The sequence below is a fragment of the Scyliorhinus torazame genome, chromosome 10, assembly GCF_047496885.1.
Source record: "Scyliorhinus torazame isolate Kashiwa2021f chromosome 10, sScyTor2.1, whole genome shotgun sequence".
In the NCBI taxonomy this organism is placed as follows: domain Eukaryota; kingdom Metazoa; phylum Chordata; class Chondrichthyes; order Carcharhiniformes; family Scyliorhinidae; genus Scyliorhinus; species Scyliorhinus torazame.
In genome coordinates this window covers 32525574-32541698 of record NC_092716.1, presented here as the reverse complement: position 1 = coordinate 32541698, position 16125 = coordinate 32525574, and the positions used below count along the sequence as shown (strand labels likewise).

General features: G+C 48.4%; 1 protein-coding gene across 1 annotated transcript in view; it reads left to right on the top strand.

The window, feature by feature from the left end:
* Positions 1–16125, top strand: part of plcg2 (phospholipase C, gamma 2) — a 291774-nt gene that overhangs the window by 236297 nt on the left and 39352 nt on the right. The window contains exons 18-24 of the mRNA XM_072517925.1: positions 1432–1551; positions 1657–1837; positions 2593–2658; positions 10610–10713; positions 11793–11889; positions 12155–12221; positions 12362–12522. Coding sequence (XP_072374026.1) covers positions 1432–1551; positions 1657–1837; positions 2593–2658; positions 10610–10713; positions 11793–11889; positions 12155–12221; positions 12362–12522 — 796 coding nt within the window. The remainder of the gene's footprint in view (positions 1–1431; positions 1552–1656; positions 1838–2592; positions 2659–10609; positions 10714–11792; positions 11890–12154; positions 12222–12361; positions 12523–16125) is intronic.

The following is a 16125-nucleotide window of genomic DNA, read 5'->3' as shown; positions in this document are numbered from 1 at the left end:
GTTTGCGTGGTGCCAAGCCCCTTTCCCACCAGCCGGCGGGGCGTCAACCACTTCGGGGCGGGCCTAGCCCCTGAAGGTGCAGAGGATTCCGCACCTTTGGGGTGGCCTGACGACGGAGTGGTTCACGCCACTCCGTCCCGCTGGGACCCCCTGCCCCGCCGGGTAGGGGAGAATCGCGCCCGGTGTCTACACATGCTCAGTTAAAAGTGGAAATCCGGAAAGTGTGCACAGTCATACCTTTTTCTACCACAGTGTGTGTTGCTACAGTCTGCAGGTGCAATCACCACAGAATCAATGATTTGAGGTGAACATTAATTAGCCTTTACATACTATCCTTGCTGTAAAAAAAATATTGAAAATGTTGAATGAGGTGAAAGTGAATTTTTAATGGTCTACTAAATTTTAATTATCACCAAATAGCCTCTCTGGACCTTGAAAACTAATTTTAAAGGTTCAGGCTTCCAAGTTTCCATTCCATGATAAAAATTCCAGAATTAATTATTTGTAAAGAAGTAATTAATTTTGGGGCAGCATGGTAGCACAGTGGTTAGCACAGTTGCTTCACACCTTCAAGGTCCCGGGTTCGATTCCCGGCTTGGGTCACTCTCTGTGTGGAGTCTACATGTCCTCCCCGTGTCTGCGTGGGCTCCCTCCGGGTGCTCTGGTTTCCTCCCACAGTCCAAAGATGTGCAGGTTAGGTGGATTGGCCACGCTAAATTGCCCCTAGTGTCCAAAAAGGTTAGGTGGGTTTACGGGGACAGGGTGGAGGCAGGGGCTTAAGTAGGGTGCTCTTTTCAAGGGCTGGTGCAGATTTGATGGGCCGAATGGCCGCCTTCTGCACAGTAAATTCTATGGTTCTATGGTAATTAATACAATTAATTTTTACTTTTCTTATCTTTCAAAACATTTAATTGATATTTTAGCTTCTACCCTAGTGCCATGTGTATGTCCCAATCTTTATTTTACTTTAAAATTATTTAAAAGTAAATTACATATTGTGCATTCAGCTCCCTGGTTTGCTGTCTGTATGAATTGCTGAATCTGAGTGGCTGCTCAGGCTGCTAGATCATAGAATCCCTACAGGGCAGAAAGAGACCATGGGGCCCATTGAGCCTGCACCAACCCTCCGAAATAGCATCCTGCCCTATCCCCGCAACCCCACCTATTCTTTTGGACAGTAAGGGCCAATTTAGCATGGCCAATCCACCCAACCTGCACAACTTTGGACTGTGGGAGAAAACCCACTGACATCACTGTTGCTGGATGCCATAAATCCTCTAGAGATGGTGCAGGTTTGAAATTAGCGCTGGAATTAGGGAAATCAATGCTGTAGATTGTAGATAGCTTTCTACAAGGTCAGCTGTGAACGCCGCTCATTTGTCACTCACCCCAAAATCTGGACCAATGTTCCTTTATTTTTGGCATTTTCAGATGGTACTATAAAAATCTAAGTCGAGGAGAAGCTGAGGACATGCTTATGAGGATACCTAGAGATGGAGCCTTTTTGGTTCGAAAGCGAGACGAGTCCAACTCCTATGCCATTACCTTCAGGTAAGGTTACAAAGAATTGTTAAAAAGATATATTTTATAAAACGCATACATGGCGTATGAAGAGAATCCATAACTGCATCATTTTTAATTTGTGGCCTTCCCCAGGGCTGAAAGTAAGGTTAAACATTGCCGCATTAACTATGAAGAAGGAAAGTACATACTGGGGACCTCAGCAGAGTTTGACAGTCTGGTGGAGCTTATCAGTTATCATAAAAAACAGCCACTATATAGAAAAATGAAACTGCGCTACCCAGTCACGGAAAGGATGCTTGAACGTTACAGTGCGGTAGGCATTTATTTTATTTTCCTCAACTTATCTTTTCCCCCCCATTTTTTTGGCATATTTTTGCTGATATTCTTCTTGTTTCATGTAGAACGATGAAAAAGCACTGCCCCGACTGCCTTTGCTGCCAGTCCAGAAGTAGCTAAGCTAAGGGGCTGACCCAAGCCTCATAGTTCACCCTGCTCTCTCAAGGGGGTGTACTTGCTAAGTGTTCCCTTCAGTAGCCTCCCCCGGACCGTTGAGTTTGGGATTGTGGGCGTGAGTCCAACTTCAAACATGTAGCAACTGGAAGACTACACTTTATTCCTTCCTTGTAATTGAGACTTTGCAGTTTGCAATCATCTTCTGGTTGGCAAACCAATTTAGATTACCTCAAGATTGCCCTTGAATTCTCTATATCTGAGAACTCACTGGTAAAATTGAGAGTTGCATTCTTGCTGCTTAATTCTGTTGTACACCATAGTAAGGTACCTCTGTGAACTTGTCCCTAGTTTGCATGGCCCTGCCATTGTGGGTCCAATGACAGTTTCGCTGGCAGGTACAGATTAACCTGATGTGTAGACTCACAATGTTTTCCTTCAGTTATTTCTAGGGGAAATGGAACCACTGCATGATTTTGGCCTGAGGCCAAAAACTTCAGTGGGGTTTGAAAGCGTTCCAAGGTAATGTAAACAGAAGGCCTCAACGCAATGCCCCTGAAACAGTCCATTTAACAATCCGCTACATTCTGTACAATGAAACGTTTGGTCTGATTTCAGGAAAAAGACTACGGCAGTCTCTATGGTATAAATTACGTGGACCCGAATGAACTAGCACCTGCTCAGGTAGGATTCTGACATAGACCTGTCGTATGCTTAATAGAGTATCAAATAAATCTCCAAATGCCGGCAGGAATAGGAGATTCACAGCAAAATCCTCGCTCTGGAATTTCTAACCTCTATCCAAATCCAGAGATCAGTGATAGCGCTGGTTTCTAGAGTCATCATGGCTCACATTCCTTCACTCAGTGTTACCTCCTTTTAGCACTAGTAAATTTTAGTAAAACGTTGAGGAGGTTGAGAAAGTTGCTTCATTATTAAAACATTAGATTCAAGTCAGATTTCCTAACTACTGATAGTTCTCCTCTGGTACACTGCCATTTGCATACATTGAAACCAATTAGTTCCAGTCAACCTGGCTGCCAGAACCTTGAAATACGTCATTAGGACATTGAGTTATTTTGTGTGATTCTCAAGATCTGCTGAATGTTGGCAGCACTTTACAGCTTTTGCATCAAGTAAAACAAACGCAGATTCCTTTTCAGAATTAGTTTAATTTTCAGACCGAAACATTTCTATTTAAAAGAATGAAACCACACAGTGAAAGTTTTTATTAAAGTCACTAATTATTTCTGAGGTAGAACGGCATGGCTCACTGAGCCAGAAAGTAGTATTACATTGAAACAATGGTTCCTATTTCCTGGCCCTTTGCAAGGAGTTATTTAGACGGAGCGTGGTAAGACTGATACAGCCATCCATCAGAAATATGCTCAACTGCAGATCATCCATCATGTCTCCCAGCTGTTCAGTTTTTCTGATTCTATCAGTACTTTAATTCTGTTTTAATAGATTTGCGCTACATTTAGAATGTGAATGCCGAATATTTGTACAGTATTGACTGAAAATGCAAACCATTGTATGATTTTGAGAATTAGGAATCGGGCCAGTAATTACTCTTACTTTATGGACTGTGATAAAGTTCCATTCTTCTGACACAAATCCACTTGCAGCCTAATTTTTAAACAGCGAAGGAATTGCAATTTGATTTGATGCAGTTATGAACTGTCAGTGTATAAATAATCAGCATGAGCAAGCAAGGAGGGAGATTGGGGTTTAAAGTAATTCATTATCATGGCACAATTACTGGAAATTACGTTTTGCTAAGGGCCCTCATTGGAGAGGTAGTTCAGCAATGGAACATTGAAATACTGGGGGCCGGGCAGACTGCATGTAGGCAAACCAGTGGCTGGATTCTCCATTCGGGAGACTAAGTGCCAGTTCGAACGGAGAATTTGTGGGCGTTTTACGACGCCACAATTGGCGCCAAACCCTCACCGATTCCAGGACCGGTGAAGGACTATCAGCGGTGCCGGGTGAAACTCCCTGCTTCCGCACCAAATATGGCTGGAGAACAGCCGGGTCCTTGGCCATGCATGCGCACGGCGACGGCCTGGGCGGTCGCTCCGTACAACATGGCTCCGGCCGTGCGTGGACCCGACCTGCCATCTGCGATCCCATTGGCCACCCCCCCACCAGTCCCCCCAACCCTCGTGGTAGCCCCCCTGGCCAGCAACCTGGAGCCGGGCCGAGTGTGGCAGCGCTGGACGCAGTTTGCAGCCGCCCCGCCGGTCTCCCGACCGCTGAGACCACAGATGTTCCGCGGGTCAGGTATTCGGCCCATCGGGGGCGGAGCATCGCCAGTAAACCCACCCCCAGCACTGTGTGCCAAATATGGGGCGGTGGGTTTGTTCTAACTGCTTTATAGAAAGCTCCTGAGACACACCCAATGTTCCGAAAATCAGTCTCTTGTACACCATTCACCGAAGCCCCCACAGATTTATCTCGAGATTCCACCAGCTGCTGATCCTCCACCTGGCATCCAGCCGTTGCTGCTTTTAGCAGGTGCTGCTGATCAGAAAGCCATGTTCTCCCTTCAACCAGTTGTCGCCTTTTAAAGGCTGCAACTGCGCTTTATCTCCCTCTGCACACAGTGGCAGTAACCCAATGAGGAGTGGCATCACCGCTCCACCCCTGCCCAAAACAGCAAATAGGCCCTGAGAGATACTTCGGTGGATTAGCAATACTCCCTCATTACGGGATTCGTCCTCAAACTGCAACTGATGCTAGATCGATTGTTAATCTGAGATCAATAGTTGTCCAAAAGTACCTGGGGGATCTGGGGTTAGGTCACAGAACAGCCTTAATCTCATTGAATGTTGGTACAGACTTGGGGTGGGGTGTGGGGGGGGGTTAATGGCCACTTTCTGTTCCTATATGTGCAGTTGTTGAACTGCATTGTTGGTCTTGCTGAAAATCATCCCTGGTTCTTTCGTCTGGGGCCATTTCAAGTGTGTTTTGGGAGACATTGAACCAGGCCTGAACAATTGATATCTGCGTAGAAATTTGAGCAAGAAAGCCATTGAGATCATAGTGCTGCATGAGTTGAGGAGCAGATCACAGGCTAATGTGGATTAGCTGAAGTGTGGGTCCCTTCTGTCATGATATTCAAACACACACATCATGATGGACACACTAACAGGCAAATCAGAGTACACAACACCACAACCAATCACAGACAAGAACACCAACCACATAAAAAGCACGAGCACGACACCTGGAGGTCAGTAGGTCTGGGGAGAAGGAAGCATGAAAGAGCTGTTGAAACACCACAAGCAGGGAGCCCCCCACGTGCAGAGTGCAAAGACCAAGTTGTAAATAGTGAGTTTAAATAAACAAGTGTTGTACCATATGCAACTGTGTTGGCTCTTCTGTGTGTTAGAACACCCAACACCACATGGTACAGGAGTGGATCGATACCTGCCTACCAACCTGCCATTCTGGACATGGACCACACCGGCAAACCGCAGCCGATGCAAGTCACGGGGAACCTAGGCACCAACTGGAAGCTCTACAGGCAGCGATTTGACCTGTACATCCGTGCCACCGAAAAACAGAATGTCTCGGATGATTCGAAGATTGCAATGCTCCTCTTCTACGCAGGCCCCCACCCAAATGATGTCTTTAATTCACTGGTGTTCGAGGAAGGCGAAAACCAGGCCAAATATGACACGGTCATCCTCAAAATGGACCAGCACTTTCAAACTGAAGTAAACGAAACTTTCGAAAGATACATCTTTCAGCAACGCCTGCAAGGTAAGGAGGAGCTTTTTCAACCCTTTTTGACGCACCTCCGGATTCTAGCGCAGTCCTGCGGTTACGGCACCACCACAGAGTCCATGATCAGGGACCAGATTGTTTTTGGCGTTGCCTCCAGTGGCCTACGCCAGCAGCTTCTTAAAATAAAGAGCCTCACCTTAGCGTCTGCTGTGGAAGCCTGTGTCCTCCATGAAAATGCGACCTGCCGTTTTGCCCGATTCCAGGCGTCCGAGTTGGCACGGAGGGGGTCCCCAGCCGTCGAATCGGCAAGCCAGGCCGCCCACGACGTTGAACGCATCCAGGCCGTCGATTTCTTCCCGCCCCACGGCCCGGACGACAGCGGCCGCTTCCCGCGCTTTTCGCGGTCTCCCGCGCAGGTGCGCGCCAAGAATAACGGCCACAACGAGGGACGCACTGCGCAGGCGCGCCCACCGCAAGATCGCACTGCGCATGCGCAGTGGCGCAACGAACGCCGTGACGTCATGACGTGCAGCAAGTGTGGAGGTCTACACTTAAAAGGGCAATGTCCTGCAAAATACCAACAGTGCAACAGATGTGCCATGATAGGCCACTACGCAGCCCGCTGTCGTGCGGCTCAACCCATGGATCCGGCGCATCCTCGACAACCTCGCACACGAGTCAGGACCGTCCAGCCCACGCATCAAGACTTCCAGTTAAGTGATGCAGATGACCAGGATGACTTCAGAGTTGCCGTCATTGATGTCAACAAGGTCAATGCCATCAATCCAGACGATGAGTGGTGTGCCACCCTGACGGTCAACCGATCGCGCGTCGCCTTCCGTCTGGACACCGGCGCATCCGCCAACCTGATTGCTTACTCTGCAGTCCAGGCCATGAAGGTCAAACCACTCATCACACCATCCCGGCTTAAGATGGTTGACTATAACGGGAACGTTATCCCGTCCGTAGGATCTTGCCAGCTACAGGTGACTCACAAGGGGTACACGGCCACACTCCCCTTCGAAGTTGTGGGCTCATCAAAGGACTCGTTACTGGGCGCACAAGCGTGTAAGGTCCTTCACCTGGTACAGCGCATCATGTCTCTCTCTCCAGATGAGATATCCGACTTCCCGGATGCTGAGTTCCACGCGAATCTCCATTCCCTCCTCGCTCACAACCAGGAGGTTTTTGAAGGCATGGGGACATTGCCACACACGTACAAGATTCGACTCAGACCGGACGCCATCCCTGTCGTTCACGCACCTCGCAGGGTTCCTGCGCCTCTCAAAGACCGCCTCAAGGCACAACTGCAGATTCTTCAGGACCAAGGGGTCCTATCCAAGGTCACGGAGCCCACGCCATGGGTCAGCTCCATGGTCTGTGTAAAGAAGCCCTCTGGCGAGCTCCGTATATGTATAGATCCAAAAGATCTGAACAACAACATCATGCGGGAACACTATCCCATCCCAAAACGAGAAGACCTCACCAGCGAGATGGCGCGAGCCAACATATTCACTAAATTGGATGCGTCCAAAGGATTCTGGCAGATCCAACTGGACCCGGCCAGCCGAAGACTATGCACATTCAACACCCCTTTTGGCAGATTCTGCTACAACCGGATGCCATTCGGCATCATTTCGGCATCTGAAGTATTCCACCGCATTATGGAGCAGATGATGGAAGGCATCGAAGGGGTACGTGTATATGTGGACGATATCATCATTTGGTCCACCACTCCGCAGGAACACATGCATCGTCTTCGACGTGTCTTCACCCGCATACGGCAAAATGGCCTGCGTCTCAACCGTGCGAAGTGTGCTTTCGGCCAGACGGAGCTGAAATTCCTCGGGGACCACATCTCAAGGTCCGGGGTCCGTCCCGATGCAGACAAGGTTAGCGCCATCACAGCCATGCCACGACCGGCTGACAAGAAGGCTGTCTTAAGATTCCTGGGCATGGTCAACTTCCTTGGGAAGTTCATTCCCAACCTGGCTTCTCATACAACAAACATGCGCCATCTCGTAAAAAAATCGACGGAATTCAACTGGCACCAGTCGCATCAGCAGGAATGGGAGGAGCTCAAGCACAAACTGGTCACGGCACCAGTGCTGGCCTTCTTTGACGCGACTCGCCCTACAAAGATCTCAACAGACGCCAGCCAATCTGGTATTGGAGCGGTACTCCTGCAAAAAGACAGCACGTCATCATGGGCCCCGGTTGCGTATGCCTCACGAGCCATGACCCCTACCGAACAGCGCTACGCGCAAATCGAAAAAGAATGCCTGGGCTTGTTAACTGGACTGGACAAGTTCCACGACTATGTGTATGGCCTGCCACGATTCACGGTCGAAACTGACCACCGCCCCCTGGTCAACATCATTAACAAAGACCTGAACGACATGACTCCTCGCCTCCAGCGCATCTTACTCAAACTCAGGAGGTACGATTTTGAACTGATCTACACTCCGGGGAAGGAACTCATAGTGGCGGACACTCTTTCCCGAGCAGTGAGCACACCACCAGATGCGGAGGGGTTCGTGCGTCAAATTGAGGCACACGTGACTCTGACAGCAGCAAATATGCCAGCTGATGATCCTTGTCTGGCCCACATACGCGCAGAGACGGCGACTGACCCTCTGCTGCAGCGAGTGATGCGCCACATGACGGAAGGGTGGCTAAAAGGGCAGTGCCCCCAGTTTTACAATGTGCGAGATGATCTCACCAATATAGACGGGGTCCTTATGAAATCGCATAGGATCGTCATTCCACACAGTGTGCGCCAGATGATTCTTCGTCAACTACACGAAGGCCACTTGGGTGTCGAAAAATGCAGACGAAGGGCCCGGGCGGCGGTATATTGGCCGGGTATTAATGAAGACATAGCCAACATGGTGCTCAACTGCACAACCTGTCAGAGGTTTCAGCCGGCGCAACCTCCGGAAACACTTCTACCACACGAGATGGTGACGTCCCCCTGGGCGAAGGTGGGTGTTGACCTATTTCACGCGCTCGGCAGAGATTACATTGTTATTATAGACTACTTCTCAAACTACCCGGAAGTCATGCCTCTCCATGATCTGACGTCGTCCGCAGTCATTGGGGCCTGCAAGGAAACGTTTGCTCGCCATGGCATTCCAAGGACTGTCATGTCAGACAATGGACCTTGTTTTGCCAGCCGTGAATGGTCGTCCTTTGCCGCAGCATATGGTTTCACTCATGTGACATCCAGCCCTCTGCATCCACAATCGAACGGGAAGGCTGAAAAGGGTGTCCACATCGCAAAGCGGCTCCTGTGCAAGGCGGCTGATGCCGGATCGGACTTTAACCTTGCCTTGCTGGCCTATCGATCGGCCCCGTTATCCACGGGCCTCTCGCCAGCGCAGCTACTAATGGGTCGCTCCCTCAGGACGACGGTACCTTCCGTCCTGGCACCGACAACAGACCATGAGGCGGTTCTTCGGGACATGCAACTGCAGCGTGATCGCCAGAAAGGTCGGTACGACACACGAGCGACGGACCTGCCCCCCCTGTCCTCCGGAGACAAAGTACGCGTCCATCAACCGTATGGTGGCTGGTCAGCACCGGCCGAAGTCCTCCGACAAGTGGCTCCCCGCTCGTTCCTGGTTCGCATGCCGGATGGTTCCGTGCGTCGCCGCAATCGGCGCGCCCTTCGCCGACTTCCACGTTCACAGCCACACAACACGCCAGATCCTCAACAGGCTTCCGAGGATGACTTTGTGGAGCTGCCGCACATCACGCCCTTTCCATCGCCACCCATGGCCATGCCTGCACAGCAGCCGGTGGTTCTTGATCCACCCTTAAGGCGGTCAACCCGAATTCGTCGCAAACCCATTAGAATGGACTTATAATACAGTTCATATGTTTAATAAGTTGGACAATTTTACATGATAACCTGTTGTTGTTTATCGTTCCAGATGTCGTCTGACTGGACAACTGTTCAAAATTTTTTTTTCTTCTTCTCTCGTTCGCATTTCTGTTATGTTATGGTACAACTGGATTCATGTGACGCACTCGACATCGCCCCATGTACATAGTTCCGTCATAGACACATGCTGCACACGACACACACACACTCTTAGATGCACTCACGTCACGATCATATTTATTACCACGTAGGCACATATCTTTGTAAAAAGGGGGGATGTCATGATATTCAAACACACACATCATGATGGACACACTAACAGGCAAATCAGAGTACACAACACCACAACCAATCACAGACAAGAACACCAACCACATAAAAAGCACGAGCACGACACCTGGAGGTCAGTAGGTCTGGGGAGAAGGAAGCATGAAAGAGCTGTTGAAACACCACAAGCAGGGAGCCCCCCACGTGCAGAGTGCAAAGACCAAGTTGTAAATAGTGAGTTTAAATAAACAAGTGTTGTACCATATGCAACTGTGTTGGCTCTTCTGTGTGTTAGAACACCCAACACCACACCTTCCTCGTCTGGAGGTCAGTGGTTTAATTATCGGCAACTGTAAATTGGATTGCAGCGACAAATGCAGCGATGTCCTGCACTTTAATCCAAGGCAACCAAGTGTAACACTACCCGCTTGCAATGTTAGTGCTATTATTATTTTGACCTCTGCAGGTTGCTAAAATGTTACATTTCTTGTTGCAATTTTAAAAATGTTGAGAGCACCTCCATAATCTGCACAAAAGGTGATATCTGAAGGGGAAGGGGTCCTCTGTTCCTTTTAGAATTAAAATCACCTTGAGGGCAATTAGGGATGGGCGATAAATGCTAGCTTAGGCAGCCTGTGAAATAATAAGTCAAAAACATAAACGTATTATTCACACTGTACTAATAACCATGCGTTTATTGTAATTAGATCTCTATGCACCGTTAATCATTCATTTCTTAATCCAAAGGGTTCAGTGAAAGCTTTGTACAACTACCAGGGTCAACAACAAGATGAATTAACTTTTCCGAGAGGTGCCATCATCCACAATGTCAAAAAACAAGATAAAGGATGGTGAGAAACACTTCCACCCCCCCTCCCCCCATCCCTCTCTCTCTCTCTCTCTCTCTCTTTGACCCCCCTCCCCCTCCAAGCTAACATAAATAATTGCTTGCCAGAATTACTTTAGCTAGTTACAGTTTAAGGGATGAAAATCAAGGAAGGAAGACCACAATGGGTTCGGGAGGCTTACTGATGTATGGCGACTGTGACAATGAAACATTTTTAGGTAGTAGATGACACTAGATGGAACAGGTACCAGAGGTTCAAAATATTATCCTAGAACACTGTGGGGTGATGAAGAAAGGTGTGTACATACATTTTCTATATGTACATTGCATGTATAGGCACTGGAAGTAAGGTCAGGATGTACAGGTAGCTTACCTTAGCTGTTCTGGTAAGGTCATTGCGCATTTTCTGATAGTGCAGATCAGTTCTGGGACTTGAGAGGCTTGCCCTCATTGCCAGAACAAACCAATCCAGAGATGTTGTGTTACACCTTTCATCTGGTTCCAGTTCTCAAACCTAAGCAGCCCATTCTTCTTGCATTGGATCTCTGTCAGGAGGACATCCCAGTCAGAATTACTGTTTGCCACTCATTTCTTTGATCTTCCTTGTTTCTGTTCTTCTGGCCCATGTTTCTGCTTCCTCCAAAGTTGCTATTCTCACCGCCCCCCCCCCCCCCCCCCCCCCCACCCCCCACACACACACCCTGGCTCAGTGGGGAGCACTCTTGCCATTGAATCAAAAGATTTTTGGTTTAATTCTCACTCCAGAGATTCAAGCTCAAAATCTCAGCTACCACACCGGTGCAGTGTTGAGATAATGATGCTGCGTTGTTGGACAGCCATTCCTTGGATTAGATGTAAAGTGAAGATGTTGTGGCAGTGTTTATTTGAAGAAGAGCAGGATGGTTTTCCTAGCGTCCTGGCCAATATTTACCCCTCAAGCAACACCTCAGGAACAAATTAGGGGTCACCCACTCAATAGTTGTATTTTCTCTCCCAGCAAACGCCCCGTTGAGAAAATGCTAAAACAATATACCAAGATTATTCCTAAGAACTTCCTTAACTCTGTTTCCATGCTATGTTTAGGTGGAAGGGGGATTATGAAGACAAAATACAGAAGTTTTTTCCCTCCAACTATGTGGAAGTAATAAGTGCTGAAATCCAGGAAGACCTTAGCAACCAGGTATATTTTATTTGTCTAGTAATTATGTTTATATGGTTATCGTATCTGTGGTTTGATTCATTTGGTCACGATTATCTATTTGAGCATGCTGGTGCTGTTACCTTGAGAATGTATCCATCCATTTGTTAATTTTCCATTGTTGTTATTTTCTCTGTCTTGGGGTCAATTTAACTCATAACTTGAGTCAATTTTACTAATAATGATCTCAAATTGGTTTCAATAGTTTTGAAGATGCTTGAGCTTATTTGTTTAATTTATTGTTCAGATAACAGAGGATAACCCCCTAGGAGTAATATGCAGAGGAATTGTGGAACTCGCCAAGTGTTCTGTTGGTACGTATGAGCTGTGCCATGAGATACAATGATGATAGAATGTTATTGTTTGACTGTCTTTATTTTTTTGTTCAAATGGCTTTGAGTTTCTATGTGGAAGGATACTGTAAAAGTTGAAGTGTTACTTGTTTTGAAAACAGTTAAACAGTCAAAAGGGATGCACGGGATGGCATTCGTGTTTACTATTCAACCTAAAGTACCCGCAGATGCACCTCCCCTTGATGTGGGGACTGACACGTTGGAAGATATGTTTTCCTGGTACTCTGAAGTGATACAGTGTTCGCAGAAAACGTATGTACAGGTATGTCTCAAGGCAAAATATTTATTTTACAAGACAATGAAGTCAAATTGAAACGAAACCATTTGTGATCGCTGACAATGAGCTCTGAGTTCGGTCCAGTGCGCCACTGATGTTTGTTCATTCGTTGCATTGTCCATCTGCATTCAAACATTGGAGTTCAATAGAAATGGAGGGTGGGATTCTCCGTTGGCTGACGCCGAAATTGCGAAACGTGATTGGCCGGAGAATAGGTTCTGACGCCAAAATCGCGGTGGCTGCTGATTTGATGCCAAATCACAATTCTCCGTCTCCTCGACTGCGGCGTCAATGCGGTCCGGAACACAAGTACAGTAAACGCTGTTTGCATGTCATTAGCGGGCCTGACCCCGGTATTATCCGGGGCCTCCGTGATGCTCCGCCTCTGATGGACCGAGTTCCCGACAGTGCGGTTGACTTGTGCTTTTAAAAATCGTGAAACCAGCATCGTGGTTGCTGCGGGAGTGAGAGAGGAGGTACAGAAAGTGTCCGACATCACCATAGTTTGCTGGCAGTTGTGCCGCTGGCTGGGGGGGGCTTCTGCCAGGGCTGGGGGTGTAGTGGAGGGTGGCTAGGAGGTGGGCTGTGGGGTCGGAGTGGACGGGCACAGAACACCATTGCCGCAGCCGGCAAAGCAACCATGCAGCTGCCCCCGCTGCTGACTGTCCACTGTGAACTTAGGGCCACGGGTCGTATGGGTGTCCTCCCGGGCCACCCCCCTAACTTCCCTCTGGGCCCAGCCGACCCATCAGGGGTATGGGCATGCTCCAGCACAACCAGTACCATCTTGTTGGCTGGGATGTGTGTGTGTGGGGATTGTAATGTGTGAGTGCGGCTGCAGCTTGTCAGCCTCTCGAGTGTCAATCACGGACCCGGGGAATCCTGCACTGTTTTTTTTTGGACTCGATTGTTTTCCACGTGACGCCGGTGCCAGCCCCTCCACAGTTGCTGAATCGATCCAGGTTCAGCACCAGTTTTGCTGTCGTGGATGGATTCTCCGATTTTGAGGCTATGTCTGGAGGAAGTGTCCAGTTTTACATTGAAAAATTCGGCCAGGCCCCAGTACCGACCGTCCGACCGGTGAGGGGCTAGCAGTCGCACCACATAAAACACACGGTCTTCACAAAATAAACGCTCGAAGAATTGCTGGGTCCAACCTGCCAGATAGTGCCCACTGGACACCTCCTCCCCACCCCCATGCCACCCCCCACCAGTCCCCCCAGCCCTCGCTGAAGCCCACACGGCCAGCGGCACTGCTCCCCACCCCCCCCCCCCCGCCGATTGTGGCGCCACTGGACACAGTCCGCAGCCAGCACGCCGGGTTCACGAAAACTGATAGCATATGTGCCCCACGCCATCGGGACCTCGGCCCATTGGGAGCAGAGCATCGGGGGAGGGCCTTCAGGTAACGTCCAGAGGCCGTCCCAACGCCGTGCGGCGTACTCCTCGATAACGCCGTTTTGGAGGGGGCTAATCATTCATTTTTTAACAAAAGAATAAAGCATTTACTAAACAAGAGAAGATGATCTAAAATACATTACTCCTTCACCCCGGCTTTACCTTCACACATATATACAGTTTGGTATATATAACACAAGTTGCAAAATGTACATTATACTCTAATGTTCTCAGTAAGTAGACAGTCCATTTAAACAAATTGGCAAAATGTGGTCAGACACACCGCACTCTGAAAAGAAGTGACAGATGTCACCAGAAACAACTTCTGTGGCTTTCTCATCAAATCGCCCCAGATGCTTGTCACACTGTGAGATGACTGGTCTCACTCGAACTCTGCCTTTCAAACAAGGGTTTCTAAACTCCGCCCTTGAAGACTACACTTAAAATCTTCTCCCAATTTCTTTTGCGTGCCTTCACCAAGGATCCACATCCAGGATTTCAACCTCTCTTATCCCTGTGCATTCAAACTTCCACACAATCTGTCAGGTACCCAGCCACGCTAACAGAAGACCACTACTTCACAAGCTGTATCAAAGAGTCACCAAGCTGAGGACCACCGCGGCTATCTGGCCTCTCTGTAACTGATGTCTCAGTAGCTAAAGAACGGGAAGTCTCAGAAAGCAGGGATTGAGAATTCCAGGAAGTTAGAGGAACAAAGAATATAAATCTGAAAAAAGTGTTCTGTTCAGTGAAGTCAGCATTTTATTTTACTGAGAGCCTCACTCTCTGCTGCTGATTTCACTGAACAGAACCCTTTTTTCAGATTTAGAATCTTTGTTCCTCTAACTTCCTGGAATTCTCATTCTCTGCTTTCTGGGACTTCCCGTTCTTTAGCTACTGTGACTTGCTTTCTGTCCCTCTGTATTGCCCTGCCTGTACCGGCAGTTTCTGTGGAATGTTTTTTGCCTCTGGGTTACCTGGTTCCAAACTCCAGTGTTTCTGCTTTGCTATGTGGCTCTCTGTTGCTAAACAATGGGTGCGATCTACCGTTCGCGTTATGCTCAACCCGGGAGTGCAACGCGGCTGGTAGATGCCGGGAGAAGCCCCCACGCGCTTCCTGGCAGCCAGTACACCTCGCGAGATATACCCGGACCACACGAGGTGGCGCAATCAGGACCCTGCCCACAATGGGCGTGACCAAGCCCCACGCCTAAGTAGGTTTTAAACCTTCCTAACATACACAATAAAAATATCAATTGTTCAAATTATATCTGTTTCCTAACACCAGATACTCACATTCTGTGGCATTTAGCAACGGATAGTGATTGGGACTGGGAATCCAAACTGATTTTCCCACTTTGTTCGCCGAGGAGTGCTGTGCCGAATTTATTGAATATCATATAATAATTAACGGTGAAGAAGATATTTTAGAATCCCTATAGAAGGAGGCCATTCAGCCCATTGAGCCTGCACTGACCCTCCAAAAGAGCACTTTACTTAGGCCCATTCCCCAGCCCTGCCACTAAACCCCACGCATTGATCATTGCCAATCCACCTAACCTGCACATCTTTGCACTGAGGGAGGAAACCGGTCACAAGGAGGCAACCCATGCTGACACGGGGAGAATGTACAAACTCCTCCCAGTCAGCCAAGGCCGGAATCGAACCGTGCAGCCCTATATTTTGGCTCATACAAATTCCTACCTTGCAAGAAGATTCAGTAGTCTCCCCTCCATCCCTTTGTTTTATCAAATTGCATCTTAAAGAGTTCCAGGATGTTCACCTTCATTATTCTATATAGAAATCTATTCTATACAATGAACATGCTGAGCTGGATTTTTCTGTTGGAGGTGGAAATCAGGAGGTGGACCAAATCAGTCATGATCACCTCCATCTCGGGAGTGCCAGCAGGCAGGACCCTCTTGGGAGTTGAGGCCTTAAGTGCCAGGCCTGAGACAAGAGTGGGCTGGATAAAAGGTCAGCTTCTGTTCCCAAAACACCTTGACCTGGAACTTCTGAGGCAATCACTAACTCACCTATATGAGTTGATCTTTCAGAATTCTTTAAACCCACTTTCACCCTAACCCCTCACTCTCTAATCCCCTTTATTCAGTTCCCCTCATCTCTTCAACTTCACCCCCAATCCCTTCATCCCTCACCCCATTCCTCTCATCCCTTCACCCAGTATCC